A 16,248-nucleotide genomic window follows, 5' to 3' on the forward strand; every position below is an offset into this window, starting at 1 on the left:
TTCTTAAATGATACGAAATGAAAATTAAAATAGAATTTAATCGGAATGCATGATTTCCATGGTAACCATAAACCCACCTTTTATATTTTGCTTTGGAATCTTTTGTTATAGGTCCCATTAACTTATCAAGTATGATCACTATTTTGTATAGCGCAATCGAATAATTGCTACGATTATGCAGTAATTGAAAAAATATATTTATTTCGAGTGAGAAAATAAATTAAAAACGAAAGTAAAAATTCTAGTATAAAACCTTAAGTTAATGATCAGACTTTTAAAATTCATAAAACTCTGATAAGTAATTTACAAAGTAAGAATACATAAATCTTTTTTTCTGTGACGAGTATTGTTAAGAAACACGTTGTAAAATAAAATTGTATCATACTTGTGGCTATGAAATGGAATTATTCCATCTTTCACAGTGTATAAATTGTAGCAGTCATTCAATAAATGTTTTATATACAATTTATCATAAGCACTCGGGTTTTTGATCCAGTAATCTCAAAAAATCTTCTTTTGTGAATCTTAATTGTCCAATAGTAATTAAGCATGCCTGTGGAATATGGTAATGATATAAAATAAATTTTTCTTTTCTTACTTACTACATAACTGCAGTGTATACATACATTTTGTTTCTTTAAATTATCTATAACTAACATTTGTTTTTTAAATACTTGTACTATTTCTGAAAGTTGTTTTCCCAAATTATTAACAGTCAGTTTTTTATCATCCTGTAGTTTCCTCAGTTGATTTCTTAATTCCTATGAAAACATCAAAGTAAATAATCATCTAAAATAATATAGCTAATGATTTTATATATTATGTCCAACCTTTTCTTCTATTTGAGAGCATTTAAGTGCATTTCTTAGTTTATCATTATTTTCTAATGATCTGTTCAATCTTACACTATAATTGTTACCTTGCTGATTCAGTACTTTGATTTGTTTTTGGAGTTTATCCAAATCCTATTCAAATTGAATATTAGAAATATATGAAATGTTAAGTCCAATTATTTTTAATTTGATACCTTTTTTATAACTAAATTTTCAGCATTCAGTGCTTGAGATTGACAATGTAGCTCTTTGTTTATGTTTTCTAACTTTGTAATTGTATCTTTCAATGATTCTATGTCATTTTGCATTCTTGTTTCATACTTTTTGTGTTCAATTTCCAGATCCTTGCAAATATCACACTGCAATGTACATGATATAAATAATTAATAAAAAATATATTCTTAAATATTAATAAAACTTTTAGTCACCTTCTTTCTATATTCGGTATGCAATGTTTGCAGTTCCTTCTGCAATACATCTATTTTCGATTTAAATAAATTAACAATGGTTAAATGTGCTAAATTTTCTTTCTTACACGCTTCGTTCGCGTGATCCTTTTGTGGTTCCACCTTCCTATTGAACATTAATTTCTAAATTCAAAATACTTATACAACAGAAATTGAAAAAAAAAACATGTTTAACATAGACATAAAACAGTATTTTCGAATAAATAATTATATCGATTTTTCCCTTACAATTTTGAGGATACTTCGTCAAAGATATAAGGTAAGGACGTATTACGTTTAATTGAAACTTGAATATTATCATTTTCTCGTTGTATTGAGTTCCCTGGTAGTTCTGTTTCTTTATTCGTTACATTTCTATATTGTATTTTTGAATTCGAAACCGAACACTCGTTATTATAAGTGTTTATAACGTGATCTATGTTCTTCATTAAATCATTTGCTCTTTGTTCGAGTTCTTTATTCAGTAGGCGGAATCCCTTTTCTTTAACCAGTAGATCTTCGGTCATCTTTCGATACAAAAAATAATTCCACTATTAATTATCAGTATATAAATATAAAATACAGGTTATAATTATGTTTTCTTGTATGTAATAATTTTCTATTCGACAATTTATGTTGTCAGAATTCCATTCGAGTGAAACACCTGTTTATGTTTGTTTATGAGACCGGCTGCTCTACATTTGTACGCAAAAGGCGGTAGTTTTTCGTTTTCAAACATACGATAAACACGTTGAAAAATCGGTGCAAAAAAGAAGATAAAATATAAATATTATGTTGCGATGTTGAAAAGTCTTTTGGAATCACGATGACAGCACGTTCAATTTTGCAAGGTACAGTTTGAAATATTATAAAAGACATTTAGTAAAAGAAATATTTTACATTCTATCGTGATGACAGTTTCTGTGGAATTTTGTAATAAAACATCGTTTTCTTTTTACCTTTGCATGTAAATAAGTAACGTAAAAGTTCTGTACGAATTACAAATACATTTTAAATATTAAAATATGTTTGATCATAAAATGGATATTACTAACCATTATTTTGCAGTTTTTGACCAATATCAAAAAGCTCGTATACTTTTCGTGCAATCCGTTGCCGATCTCGCCACAAGACCAAATAATATAGAATGTTTAGAAGCTGCTGGTGCTTTAGATCTTTTACATCCTTTGCTGACAGATCCTGTGCCTTCTATACAACACATGGCAGCTATAGCTTTAGGAAAAATAGCAAACAATGATTGTCGATTGGCACAAGCTATTATAAAAAAAGATATTTTGCCTCAATTATTAAAAAATATCTCTAAACAAAATGTATAAGTTTTTATGTGTAATAATGTATGTACATGTGTACATAACTATATATTTTTTTTTATAAATTTTGTTGTAACACTTGTTACAGAAATTTTATAAGAAAGCAGCTTTGTTTGTTATTCGTGCGATAGCCAAGCATTCTTCTGAATTGGCATCCATAATAATTCAGAGCAATGGATTAGAAATTATAATGGTTTGCTTAGAAGACTTTGATGCTGTTGTAAAAGAAGCTGCAGCTTGGGCATTAGGATATATTGCTAGACACAATAAAAACTTGGCTCAAGCAGTAGTCGATACAGGTATATCTATTGTCATAATAATCTCAGTCAAAATATATTTACATATTAATTTTATAACCCACAGGTGCAGTTCCCCTTTTAGTTTTATGTTTACAAGAACCTGAATTATATTTGAAACAGATAAGTGCATCTGCCCTTTGTGATATAAGCAAACATGAAAAAGATCTAGCAGAAGTTATTGTTGATGCTGGAGCTGTTCCTTTCCTTGCAAAAGCATTATCTAATCCTGATGCCAAATTAAAGGTGAAATAAAAATAGATACCATATAATTTTGTAATATAATGTTCTGATTCTCATTAACATACAGCGTCAAGTTCTTTGCACACTGAGTAGTATAGCAAAGCATACTACACACTTGGCAGAATCTATCATCGAAGCTGAGGTTTTTCCTAGTGTTCTTATTCATATGGCACACCCCGAGGAATGCATTGTTAAAGCTGCAGCAACATTAACTAGAGAAATTTGCAAACATACGATAGAAGTAACTTAATCAAACAATCTTCTAATCATGTATTAATTATGTTTATTTTCAGATGGCTCAGCTCATTGTAAATATTGGTGGTGTTGGTGCACTCACAGAATTGATTAACACATCGAAATTAACAGCTAGATTACCAGCAATAATGGCAATTGGTTACATTGCTGGACATTCTGATCAATTAGCTATTGCAATTATTGGATCTAAAGTATAGTGCACTGATATTTTAGTTATTATAATACTCTAAGTAAAAATATTTACTTTAGGGAGTTACTCAATTATCTACTGTGTTACACGAAGAAAAGGATGAACATGTACTTGCAATCACCATATGGGCAACTGGACAAATCGGTAAACATACTCCAGAGCATGCAAAAGCAATTGTAGTTGCAAATATTCTTCCAAAGTTATTACAAGTATAATTCAATGTTTTTATTTATTATTCTTTATTATCCTTCGTTGTGAAATATTATTGACTTCTATACTACTTTTAGCTTTACAATGATCCAAACAGCTCAGAAGATTTGAAACTAAAATGTAATGTGACATTAAAGCAAGTATTACAACGATGCATGTGCCTTGAAGCATTGGAACCTTTAATACACGATGCACCACCTAACATTTTGAAGTATGTTCTTGGACAGTACAGTAAGGTAAGAAAGAGTATAGTATATTAACTGGTATATAATTCTTTACTTTATACATATTTTTTACAAGTTGTACTTAGAACTTACAAACTAGAACATAATAATAAAATAAATAAAATCATATATGTGCTATAACTTGTAATTAAATTATTTATATTTTATTATTTATTGCATACAGCCATGTAACAAATAATACGAATATTACTGTTTAGTGACCATTCTGCGTCTCAGTTAAGTAACAATTGTGTATCAAATAATATTTTTCTGTTATATAATGTTGCTTTATTGAAAAACTGGTCAAACTATGTAATGCAAATGGTTCTTTTTTATTATATAATAACTATTATACCACAAATAGCATCCTAATAGTTAGAATTTTCATCTTGTAATACTATTCTGGTACACAGATAGTAGAGTAGTTTATTCAGTACCTGTGTAATCGTTCTTATCATATTTATTTTTTGCCTTGTTTTTTTTTTATATTATTTATTCTTTACAGAAGATGCAACTTTTAATCTGATTCTATTTAACATAAGTATCAAATATTAGATATTTCTAGTAAAATATAACAATATACTTCGATATGCTGCATGTCACTGTATTTGTTTGATAGTAAGAATAATAAAAAGTGAAAAAATTAGTAACAGCATAAAGTAGTCAAAGTTTTTTCATTTAATGTATTTCTAATACATATTATGGCACATTTTAAGTCCCAAAAAAGCACATTTTTCAGTCTTACGACAGTAAATGGTTCGGCTAAAATACAAGGACGATTGAATTATCGAATGCTTTTCGTTTAAAAGTTTGAATTAATTAAACTATGAAATATTTAAACATACTTTTTCTCAAGCTACTCCCTATTTGCATCTATTGTACCACAGTGTAGTTTCTAATGGCAGTACTTGATATAAAGGGACCAGATGTACAAACATTGTAGATATAGATAACAGAGAATGATTTAAGTTAGAAGTAAACATTAATCATCGATTAATGAAAATATTAGTTCATGAAACCGTTGATCAATAAGGCATTGATTTGATACTTGCGGCAATACATTAATGTAATGTACGAATCTTATTATCATGTGCCTTGAATTATATTTTTGATAAATGTTAAGCTCATGGACCACAGTACTAACGGTAAATGCAGTTGCATTCCAAAAAAGCTAACCATTATTAAGTATTTATTCAAATTGTATCGTTAACTTTTATAGAAATACAGGTAAAGAAGTATATGAGATGCAATCGGCAGTAGTAGTTACTTTCGCACAATTAAAAATATTTATTGTTGCTCTCTCATTCGTTCGTTTGTGTAAAGTGTTTTTTTATTGAAAAATTGTTAGTAAAATCTACTTTCCCCACTAGTCGTCAAACAATGAGGTGTACAATAAACAATAAGGAAGAATCTCTACCATGAAATTATGTTTTATGATTACTGACATCATAATGAAAAATTAGTATAAAGTGCATATTAAATTAATTGAATTTTATAATTTTACCAAAATTTTTGTTGTATAACAATTTCAAACTCTAAAGCAATTAAGGCATATACTCGGTTCAGAGCATGCAATCTGTCCAAGTATCTCTGAAAAATGAAAAAACACAAATTATATTACCAAAACGTGTAAAAAAAATTTGACCAATCATTCTTAAAAAGGAACTTAATAACATTTTCGTACGTTACAACTGATATCTCTTTTATAAAGAAAACAAAAGTGTGTAAAATAGTAAACGATATTAAAAACAACTTTTCAATTAATATAACGTTTTCTATGATAAAATATCAATGAATTGGAAAATCTTGCCTTGTAAAAAGTACAATATACAATAATTTGTGCAAATTTTAATATTCTGAATTTTCTCGAATAACATATGATCTTTATTGTGCTACTGTGAAATAAATTTACATAATTATCAGCATATATTATCATAAAAAGTATGTATGGTACAATCATATTTTATTGTTTCATTTTGATGTGCAAGAAGTCACATTGATAAGCACAATTTTATAGTCTGCATATTATTACAACAAAGTTGAACATATACACATCAGTAGCACATAGTTGCAAGTTAAAGAGTATTTACACAAACAACATTTTATACAAGACAACATATTTTTTAAACAGAATAATTAATAAGTACTTGACTGATAATATTGTTCTCTTTAATGAAATTAATATAGCCTGATGCGAATAATAAGTCAAATGCACTTAAATTTCTTTTTACAAAGCAATATCACTTATATAATTATTATCATAATAAAAAGATAACTTTGGTCTCCTAATCCATTTATACAACAAAATTATCATTTTATTCGTCATTGTCATCGTTGGGTTTAATGCTAGCATAATTGTTCATGTTTCTATTCACCCTCAGCATCTTGAGAAAACTTCCTAATACAAGTATAGTTTTCCTGTGTCTTCTGAAAATTCCAGCATAAAGTTCTTCACGTACATCTCTCCTATCACTTACATCTGAATCAATACTCGACACAGAAACAACAGAAGGTTTAGCAGAGACCGGCTGATGATAGCTATTGGTCTCTCCCGAATTTAAAATAACACAATGTTGGTTGTTTATCATCTCTATTATTAGCTTTTTACTTTCCTGTTTAATGTAGCGGATCAGTATCTTGTATATTCACGTTTTATGATAAATTACTATTTACCTCACAGTGCTTACTCACAAATTATATGAAATTATTTTCATGTAGTCTGTGAAACTTCTGTGATTACACTGAATGATTCAGCAATGAGTTAACTTCTTATAAGTTGCAGATTTTTATTTTCCTGCTATCAGACATATTTGCTAGGAATCTGACAACAGTACTATGTATAAGACAGTGTAATTTGCCTTTTGTATACGATGATATCATCTCCTCTTAATCACTTAATTCTTATATGTTTGAACTATAAGGCAGCTGTCTTGTCTCGTTATCAAAGCCTTAGTTATCACTGAAGGATTTGTCACACATTAATTGCAATATTTTGCATTCTCTAACAATTTTCAATATTTTGCATTCTCTAACAATTTTCAATATTTTGCATTCTCTAACAATTTTCAATTTTTTGCGTTTTATCTTCTCTCACTTTTCGTTTTATAATTATTTTAAATACTTTATTAAACTCGTTGTATTTTAAAGCTCTGCTTAGGACTTATTAGTTCAATTTACTTTTCATCTGTTTAGAACTATTTTTTTTTTAATAAATTATTTCAAAAAACGCCTTAAAAGTTCAAAAATTCTGCTTATAATATATGCAAATTTGTTGAGAGTAAAAAATTATAATTTATAATAAAAGAGATGCGCAGACTAAGATTAATTTTGCGATCACTGTATCAAAATTACATTGATTCTTCTTTCGTTTCCTTAGCGGTTGATGATTTTTAATACCACATATACCTGAAAAAATTAATAATTTACGTTTTATTATATACAAGGAACTGAAATTCGCCCGGAGAGAAATAAAAGCGGTATTACGCGCATCAACAGGTTTTCTATAAACACGATCTTCTACGATGTTATTTTAGAATTTTGTTTTCAGAAATATGATATTTTTGGCGGCGATGAGAGACAGGAAAAAAGTATTCGACTCTGGTTTCGGTTGCATTATGTAGGGTGTAAATATTAATATAACATGCTCATTAGTAGCATAACATTCGAAAAGATAATTCGAACAACAAATTTTATAAAATAATTATGAATGAAATAATCAATTACTTATTTAATACGAACTAAATTAATAAATAAAAATGCACGAATAAAATTAACTTTTATGTCGTTAACATTCATCGTTGAATAGTTATTTAAAAATACGTACATAACAATGATAAAAATATACGTAATAAGATGCGTCACCTACTGCAACAAATATTTACGCGATTACGAAAGTTTGGCAAATTTTATCATAAGCAAACATGCAATTTTGTTATTCATCCGTTTTCCAGTTAATATGATCAAATAAATACCATTTAATGCACAGATTAAAAAAAAATCAATATTTTATTTGTGCAAATCTTTTTTCATAAGGCAATTCTGTACTATTTAAATAATGTTATAATTAAAAAAAAAAGTGATAGAAAGTAGGTAGGTTTACTTTAGACTAATGCATTCAGTTTGCAGGTCAGGTTTCAGAAGCCTTATTCTTAGGTGCATTGCAACATGCAAACTGATTGCTAATAATGTTCCTCTTACCACCTACACATATGTATATGTATACGCACATGTATATATGTACATGTACATTCTGAGAATATTAAAATATTAAAAAATTTAAAAGAATTAATTTAATTTCTTGATAACTTCATTGTTATATAGATTTTGCCTAATGATGCCAGGGCAAGAAGGCTATTTGTAACATCCGGTGGTTTAAAGAAAGTACAAGAAATTCAAGCAGAACCTGGTTCAACGCTTTCAGAATATATACAAATTATCAATTGCTGTTTTCCAGAAGAAATTGTCAGGTTGTTGTTGCTCTTATGTTCTTACACAAACAGTATTTCGACTGGTAAATTCAATGGATTGTTCGTTCGATCATAAGTTAATAATTACAGTTAGTTTATGATCATACAACAATTAATAACTTGAATATTTGTGGAGAAACCTGGAATTTATAATTTATAAGTTATAATGTTGTATTGCCAAGGTATACGATTATTTTAAAATACTGATTTATTTTTAATGCTTTATTATTCGCACTAAATTAAATTGCTAGAATTCTTGTAAGATTTTTTATGTTAATAAAGTCGTCAGTACATGTAGAAGAGTACGTGTATGTTAAGATAATGGCAACAATAGATAATCATCAAAAACACTAGTTGCTTTTGACATAACCCTAGCACAGGTTTACTTACCGAAGGAATTGGATAGTGTAAAATTTTCTCGATGAAAATGTCCAGTCTTCTTAGAGTCGTTCGCACCAACAGCGAATGCAAACAACTGCTGCTCCGTTTCTGGATCTCGCGTGTCTTAATTTAAATCGGACAAGTTAATATACGGCGCGATCGCCATGTTGTCACAGCTGATTGCATTGGAAAAATAGAAACCTGAAGTTTAATGGATCAATAATTTTACGCGTACTCAATGATTTCTATAATTTACCTATCAATCCTGTACTTTTATATGTTTCTTATCTAAATGGCGATATAATTTGACGTCATTCGTGTTTATCAATTATGAACGTATACTTTTTACATATTGTTATCTAGCATTCCGATTCATTTCATGATTATTGCGATAAATCATTTTTTTAATATACTTTTTACATATCTCACTTGAAAAGTAATCTGACTATTACTTAAGTTTTCATGACTATATTCGATTCCTTTAATTTATTTCCTACTAAAAGTTCTCGTTTAATCTGCATTAACTTAATCATTACATTTATTACTATCAGATATTATTCTCCTGGATATCCGGACAGTCTCTTGGAAGCGGTCGAACTGTATCAACCAAAATGCCCATCGCTTTTTGCAATGGAAAAACACGAGTTATCTGATACCGATTCCAAATCTACTCTGTCATCTCATAACGAAGATTGTTAAAATAATGCTCATTATTATTAGATTTTCTAATTGTATATGACCGTTATGCTTACATGTATCATTCGGTAAATTAAAGTAATTTCTTAGTAAATACTGGTAATTATGAAGTTTCATGCGCGTTTTAATTAAAATATATTTAAAATTAGTATTTTATTTACCCGCTTCTTTAACAACGTATGATTGGTAAAATCAAGCAGTGGTGCTTAATATGATTGTATCGAATGACAATAAATAAATAAATTAACAATGCTGCTGGAAAATGATATATAAGTTTTTCGAAGAATTGTATATTAATATAAAGTCTATATTATACGAAGTTGTTTCAGATATTTATAATTATTCCTAAATTTAATAAGATTGGAAAGTTAGATAAAAAGCACCACTGTTCAGTTGGGTTAAAATAGGTGGATGAGGGAGGCCGCGTGTAGCAAAACATTGTAGCAAGGTTACCTGTTAAAGGTACAAAAGTATTTATTACATTGTTATGTATTAATTCAAATAATTCATAAAAATGAGCAAAGTGATTGAAAAGAAACATAAAATGACTACACAGAAATCTGCTGTGCATAAAAAATCCGCAAAGAAACGCATGTCTATGAAGACGTTGTATGATCCAAAATTTACTGTGCCTTTACATAAAAAACGAAGAAATGAATATGATCCGAAAGAAGAAGCCAGGTAGAGTTCTAATAAGATTTACAATAATATAGGTGTTATTTGAATCTATGTATTAAATTCTAACAAATTTTTTTATAGATTAGAAAGAATCGTGTTTGGAGATCCAAGTGATATTATAAACAATTTATTAAATGACGAAGACGAATTAGACGCAAACGAAAGTGTTAGTGTCAACAACCATGATAATGATTCTGACGTACTAAATGTTGAAACTGTTGATGCAACCAGTCAAAGGAAAATAGCATGGATAGATGAAGAAGATGAACAATATTCGTATGTACTACATTATATATAATTATTGATTGAACTATTATTGCTTAATCCAGTTATAATTTTACAATTATTTTTCATATTAGAGCACGGACAGCTGCACAGCTACAAAATCGAAGATTACCAGCTAGAATATTAGAGAAATCGTATAAAGATATTTTGCATACGAAACATAGTCATCTAGTAGGCACACCAAAGTGGGCTACATTAAAAAATTTAGAAGAAGATAAGGATGATTTAGATACCGAAATATTAAAGGTAAAAATATGATGTCATTTCAGTTTGGATTATATCTAATATTACATCATGTTTTTTCAGCATAGCTGTCATTTGGAAAAACCTAAAGTGAAAAATTTACCTAAGAGTGTAATTGATATAAAAGCTTTGAATCTGATCAATAAAGAAACACATTTCGAAGGACCAATTATATCCAGTGTAGAATTTCATCCATCTTCCACTGTAGCCTTGGTTGCTGGCACATCTGGAACATTGTCCCTCTTTCAAGTAAGTAATTACATTTTAAATAAATATATTCGCACTTCTTAATAGAAAATATATTCAGTGATCACATAATTATAGGTAGATGGTATAGAAAATAATAAACTGCATTCAATGCAATATAAGAAGTTTCCTATTAATGTAGCAAAATTTTTAAGAGATGGCACAGAAGTTTTAATTGGTTCTAAATACTATCCATATTGCCATTCCTATAATCTTATGAGTGGAAAAACACGTAAAATACCATTACCACATGGTGTTACTAATATGCCGGTTTGTATAGTTACATTTTTCAAAGTATACTTATTCATAGTAGCTAACACTTTCCATATAATCATTTAGAATTGTGAAGTATCGCCAGATGGGAAGTTGTTAGCTTTTTGTGGTCGATTGGGAGAAATTTATTTATTAACAAGTTCATCCAAAGAACTTATTGGTACTTTGAAAATGAATGCAAGGTGCAGGGCAGTATGTTTCACACCAGATAGTAAATCACTTATTACACATGGTGGTAAGTATTATGTGTATATTTCTGCTTTTTAATCTTGTATATTATATTAACAATTGCATTTTTATTTTGTTATGAACAACTGTAGATGGTTCTGAAATGTACGTTTGGGATGTAAATAGTCGTTCATGTATACATCGTGCTATAGATGATGGATGTTTGTCTTGTGCATCTATTGCAGTTTCTCCAAGTGGTCAGTTTTTGGCAACAGGTAGTAAGGAAGGTGTTGTTAATTTGTATGATACAAAAACAGTGTTGCAAAGTAAGGATCCTGTTCCTTTAAAAATTTTTCTGAACCTTGTAACATCAGTTACTAGTTTAAAGTTTAACTCTTACTCCGAGATATTAGCAATGGCTTCTGATAAAAAGAATAATGCATTTAAAATGGCGCATTTACCGTCGTTCACTGTCTTTTCAAATTTTCCCACACTTCAAACAAACCTAACAATGCCAGAAGCCATCAACTTTTCTCCAGGTAGTGGTTACTTAGGTATTTCCAACAGATCAGGTTCTGCTTTCTTGTATAGATTAAAACATTATGGAAATTATTAAACATCGTGTACTTTGTGAAATACATATAAATATTAAGATTTTTTTAATAAAATATTTAATTATTGATGTTGGCATTCTATTTAGACAAAACATTTTATGATCAAACAGAGGTGGAATGGGAATTGATATATGTTAACAATTATTATTTACTAATACATTAAGATACATATACCTACCAGTGAAAAATAATGTTAGTTTATTTATCTCTTTGTTTTTAAATATACATAGACAAACGAATTTCTATGAACTATCTGATGAAATATCTGTACCATGTAAAATTGAGTAAACAATTTTTTTTATATATTTTATTTTAAAAAACGTGTTAAAAATACTAGATAAATAATACATTTTCGTCTGTATATCACGTTCATCATTTACTTATACTTTTCAGGAGTTCTCGTGTATTTATTTTAATGTTTGTATACCATGTATACAAAGCTACAAACTAATATACTTCTTGATATTTGAAATGAGAAGAGATTATGATACTCTTTTACTCAGAAAATATAGAAATCAATTGCGATTACGTTTTTATAGAAGTTATTATGAAAAAAGAATTTAATAATCCTTCTCTTACAAGGAAACCTTACAGTTGGAATGTCGAAAAGTTTACCACAATAATTAATTGAGACATTTTATCAAATAAAAAGGTTTAGACAATAAAAAAGTACAGTTAAGAAGTTTAACCTAACATTTATTATAGCTGAAAAATATATGTGATATGTCTAATAATCAATATAATAATTGGTATTATAATGAACAGAAAGTATTTTTCCTTATAATGTATTAGTTTCGTATGTACTATAATTCTATTTTAATTTCTTTTAATGTAAACATTGCCGTGGTGATTAAAATGTAAAATGAGATCGTTATTACCTAATACTACATGAAGCTTTAATCAAAACGAATAGGAAATCAAGTAAAAGTAAAAACAAATAAATGAAGAAGAAATAGTGTAGAAATTCACAAAAACCCCTCAACTGAAGGGAACGTATTTTGAACTCGGGATCTTTTGAATATGAAACCATCGTTTTACCAAATCCGCTATTTCACCTGTTGAGAATATAACGAATAAGTAAATGTATTTGACGATCATAAAATTAAAAAGTTAAATATTTTTATAAATAATGCGTATTGGCGAAAACGGTGGGATACGTGTTAATTTATTTTTACCCTAAATTAATCACAAAAAGTTGGATTAAAATTTTCGACATCCCAGTTGTAAGGTCTCCTTGTTAGTATTTGTACTAAAAATTAATAGTAAAGCGGTATCACTTTTTAAAAATTTTACTAATAAAAATAGCATTACAAAATAATATCTATAAACAGAAAACACGTTTGTAATGATGTAGATAAATAGCTTCCATAGAAGCATAACTACCTCCTTTGGTCGGTTTAGATTTTTATTAAAAAAATCATAAAAGTATATTTTATAATGTGCAGTACACATAGATATGTATACACATATATTTTTTAGTGACAAAAATTGTATTACAGATATATACGTGTATACATACACATATGCACGCGTATGCCTTTATAAAGCATATTTTCTTGCATTTTTATTTGCACAATCATTTGGTATATGATTTTTTATCTTTTTCATTAACGTTTCCCATGATTTCCAACCATGATTCTGAAGATGTTTCAACTTCTGCGTACATATACTTACATACTTAATAATATCATTACACTTTAGCTTATACGCGTACAAAATATTTACTACGGTATGTACAGAACTCCGGCATTCCAAGTCATTAAACAAATCTTTTTAAGTCTTCGTCTCTTCTTTTAATTTTGAAGTTTGTAAGTTAATTTGTTCAGTTTCTATATTCCTTTGGTGAATAGGTGTGAGGAACACTAGCTATTGGTCCCCCGTTGTCGTCGCAAGGGCACTGGTATCTCCACTACTACTTTCTACTATAAGCATTACAGTTTCAGCAGCACCCCTTACACATTCCACTTGATGTCCTGCCCAATCTTTGCGTTGACAAAATGTTGAACAATATGGTGTTCTCCTACATAAAGAACACTCTGCAAATGCTTCTCTGTCGCAATTAGCGCACTGAAGAAAAAAGAAAAAAGAAGATGAAAAATTTGATACATTTTGTGGATGGTATTTTTAATAGAACTTAAAGCATTATCTTTATATATTACTTTTTTGTTATGAGTATCCGATGCTGGTTGTAATCCAACAGCTTCAATGACATCTCCTCTACCTCCTAGTTGGGCTACTAGTGCTTGCTCCCTTCTTTGTTGTCTGTTTACCTCCTTAGCTTCTTCTAAGGTTCTTCTAAATTCGTAAGCTAGTTTTAACATTTTATTTGACATTTCGTCGAGTTTTTTAAAGATATCATCGATCTGTCCATTTTCTGACTGATGTACATTTTGAACTACTCCATCTTGATCTTGTGGTTGCTGTACAACTAAACCATCTGTTGAGACAAACTGTGGCCATACTTCCTTATCAGGTACAACAACTTCACTGTCACTTTCATCATTATTGCTCCCATCGCGGGAATTATCACTTTTTATTTTTCGTGTTGGTACATCTCCGTCTGATGTATCCCTGGCTCTTTTCCTACGCTTGTAAGGCGTAAACAATCGAACTGGTCCTGTCTGTAAAATTTAGTATAATCAGAATACCAATTAAAATTAATAATAAATCAATTGAACATACTTACAGCACTATCATCATCGCAACATGCTGCACAAGTGCAAGAGGTTGCATGTGGCTTTAAAATTTGCTCATCAATTAGAGTCTGTAAACTTCTGCCACCGAATCTAATACTACGTTTCCAATCTTTACTCGAAGCTCTTCCACAGAGTGCCTCAAACTCACTTGGAGTATACCAGTCTTGTCCAAGTTTAATACATCTCCCTCTAGCTCCAGATCCAAATCTGCTTTTATGTAACTCTGCATTTGTATTTTTACACCTGACAGGCAACACTGCCAAATTAGCGGATTCCGACCAACTGCATATTTGTTGAGTATTCGCTGTGGACACATGTATTTGCTCAGATTCATGTTCCTCTGTACTGTTCTGAATTACTATGTGCGTTGCCTTTAGTTCTCCGTTCCACCTTAAAGGATCAGTGTCTTTATCATGACGAGGTTCACAAATAAAACCGTTGTCAACACATAGCATCTGCTTGAATTGTCCCGAGCCAGGTAACTGAAAGAGAAAATAACATTCATCAAAGTGGTCTTTCCCATGAAATATTTACTGTAGAGTGGGGAGCACTGCATTAGGCACAGTATTAGGAAAACGAATTCGAGCGATTCAACTGCCATGTTAATGAATAAATCAAATCAAACAACAGTGAAAGGAACACGTGTCTTCGCGTTGCAGCATGTGGACAAGCGTAGTTGTATATGTTTGCATTCTGCGTGTACACCGTGCACAACTACCGAGGCTCGCGTGTTGCGAGTAGAAGGTAAAATCCAACCCCACCACGCACGCCATTCAACAATCATTCAACGAAAAAGGGATTGTCGAATATTAATATAATCGGTGGCCTTCTCAGCGGTGTCAAGGAATGGATAATATGAATGAAAAGGTTCTCGTTTCGACCGACCTGCAACTGATCCGAGGTGATGACGTTGAAGGTCGTGCCGTTGGTTGAGTTCGCTACACCGATGATAGAACCGACAGGCAAAGAAACCGGTACCCCGACTCCTGGAACACCAGGAACACCCGGTACCGAAGTGACGCTCGCCGTCACCGCGACGGGATGTGCCTCGTGTTCGGTCGTTAGGGCGGACGCCTCCTCGGTCTCGCTCGTCAACGGTTCGGACATGTCCGGTAGCACGGCGACACTTTCCGATGTTTGACTCTCCTCCATTTCGGCTGTTCTCGCCTCTCGCGCACACTATGGCGTCAGCGCACGCTCAACACAGCGCCACGATTTTTTGATAGCCGCTGCGATTCCTCGCGACGCAACGGAACCGAGACTTCCTTTGCTACGACGGCAGCCGTTACAAAGTAACCACGATCGAATTGAAATTACAAGTGCCACGATCAACGAATGCAACGTTAGATAATCGTAATCTCATTATTTTTTCCGCTACAATTCGCAGGTTTGAATGTTTTCTCCGTTTTCTACGGTGTACATTACGGGTACGAGTTGTCTCCCGATGTCGAGTGCCATCTTTACATACGTCAGG

General features: G+C 30.5%; 4 protein-coding genes across 11 annotated transcripts; 2 read left to right on the forward strand and 2 right to left on the reverse strand.

Annotated features, from left to right (window-relative positions):
• Positions 1–409: 409 nt before the first annotated feature.
• On the reverse strand, positions 410–2,484 carry LOC116427192 (testis-expressed protein 9). 2 transcript variants are annotated; one of them, XM_031977233.2, is made up of 7 exons: positions 2,335–2,484; positions 1,529–1,806; positions 1,262–1,406; positions 1,028–1,192; positions 831–965; positions 627–761; positions 410–553 (listed from the first exon to the last, which is right to left on the reverse strand). In XM_031977233.2, exons 1-7 carry the CDS (start codon positions 2,335–2,337, stop codon positions 470–472), a joined length of 945 nt encoding a protein of 314 aa, XP_031833093.1. In that variant the 5' UTR covers positions 2,338–2,484; the 3' UTR covers positions 410–469. The 2 variants fall into 2 exon arrangements, with proteins under 2 accessions (XP_031833093.1, XP_031833094.1); XM_031977234.2 differs by lacking the exon at positions 2,335–2,484.
• Positions 1,742–10,002, forward strand: LOC116427186 (sperm-associated antigen 6). 7 transcript variants are annotated; one of them, XM_031977219.2, is made up of 11 exons: positions 1,742–1,883; positions 1,994–2,130; positions 2,348–2,610; positions 2,699–2,909; positions 2,974–3,152; positions 3,217–3,390; positions 3,443–3,595; positions 3,654–3,803; positions 3,882–4,040; positions 8,349–8,494; positions 9,427–9,728. In XM_031977219.2, the coding sequence occupies exons 2-11, from the start codon at positions 2,106–2,108 to the stop codon at positions 9,572–9,574; spliced, it is 1,608 nt and encodes a 535-aa protein (XP_031833079.1). In that variant the 5' UTR covers positions 1,742–1,883; positions 1,994–2,105; the 3' UTR covers positions 9,575–9,728. The 7 variants fall into 7 exon arrangements, 5 of the variants coding, with proteins under 5 accessions (XP_031833079.1, XP_076229787.1, XP_031833083.1 ...); XR_004235045.2 differs by lacking the exons at positions 1,742–1,883; positions 1,994–2,130 and adding an exon at positions 9,901–10,002 and having other exon boundaries at positions 2,139–2,610; positions 9,427–9,670; XR_004235046.2 differs by lacking the exons at positions 1,742–1,883; positions 1,994–2,130 and having other exon boundaries at positions 2,139–2,610; positions 8,349–8,676; positions 9,427–9,546.
• wcd (U3 small nucleolar RNA-associated protein 18 homolog wicked) lies at positions 9,927–13,230 on the forward strand. Its single transcript, XM_031977224.2, has 7 exons — positions 9,927–10,252; positions 10,331–10,525; positions 10,609–10,780; positions 10,841–11,026; positions 11,102–11,293; positions 11,363–11,531; positions 11,617–13,230. Exons 1-7 carry the CDS (start codon positions 10,086–10,088, stop codon positions 12,078–12,080), a joined length of 1,545 nt encoding a protein of 514 aa, XP_031833084.1. The 5' UTR covers positions 9,927–10,085; the 3' UTR covers positions 12,081–13,230.
• Deaf1 (deformed epidermal autoregulatory factor 1) lies at positions 12,260–16,207 on the reverse strand. Its single transcript, XM_031977227.2, has 4 exons — positions 15,660–16,207; positions 14,765–15,256; positions 14,238–14,699; positions 12,260–14,145 (listed from the first exon to the last, which is right to left on the reverse strand). Exons 1-4 carry the CDS (start codon positions 15,924–15,926, stop codon positions 13,945–13,947), a joined length of 1,422 nt encoding a protein of 473 aa, XP_031833087.1. The 5' UTR covers positions 15,927–16,207; the 3' UTR covers positions 12,260–13,944.
• Positions 16,208–16,248: the final 41 nt, after the last annotated feature.

The sequence above is a fragment of the Nomia melanderi genome, chromosome 14 (assembly GCF_051020985.1).
Source record: "Nomia melanderi isolate GNS246 chromosome 14, iyNomMela1, whole genome shotgun sequence".
In the NCBI taxonomy this organism is placed as follows: Eukaryota; Metazoa; Arthropoda; class Insecta; order Hymenoptera; family Halictidae; genus Nomia; species Nomia melanderi.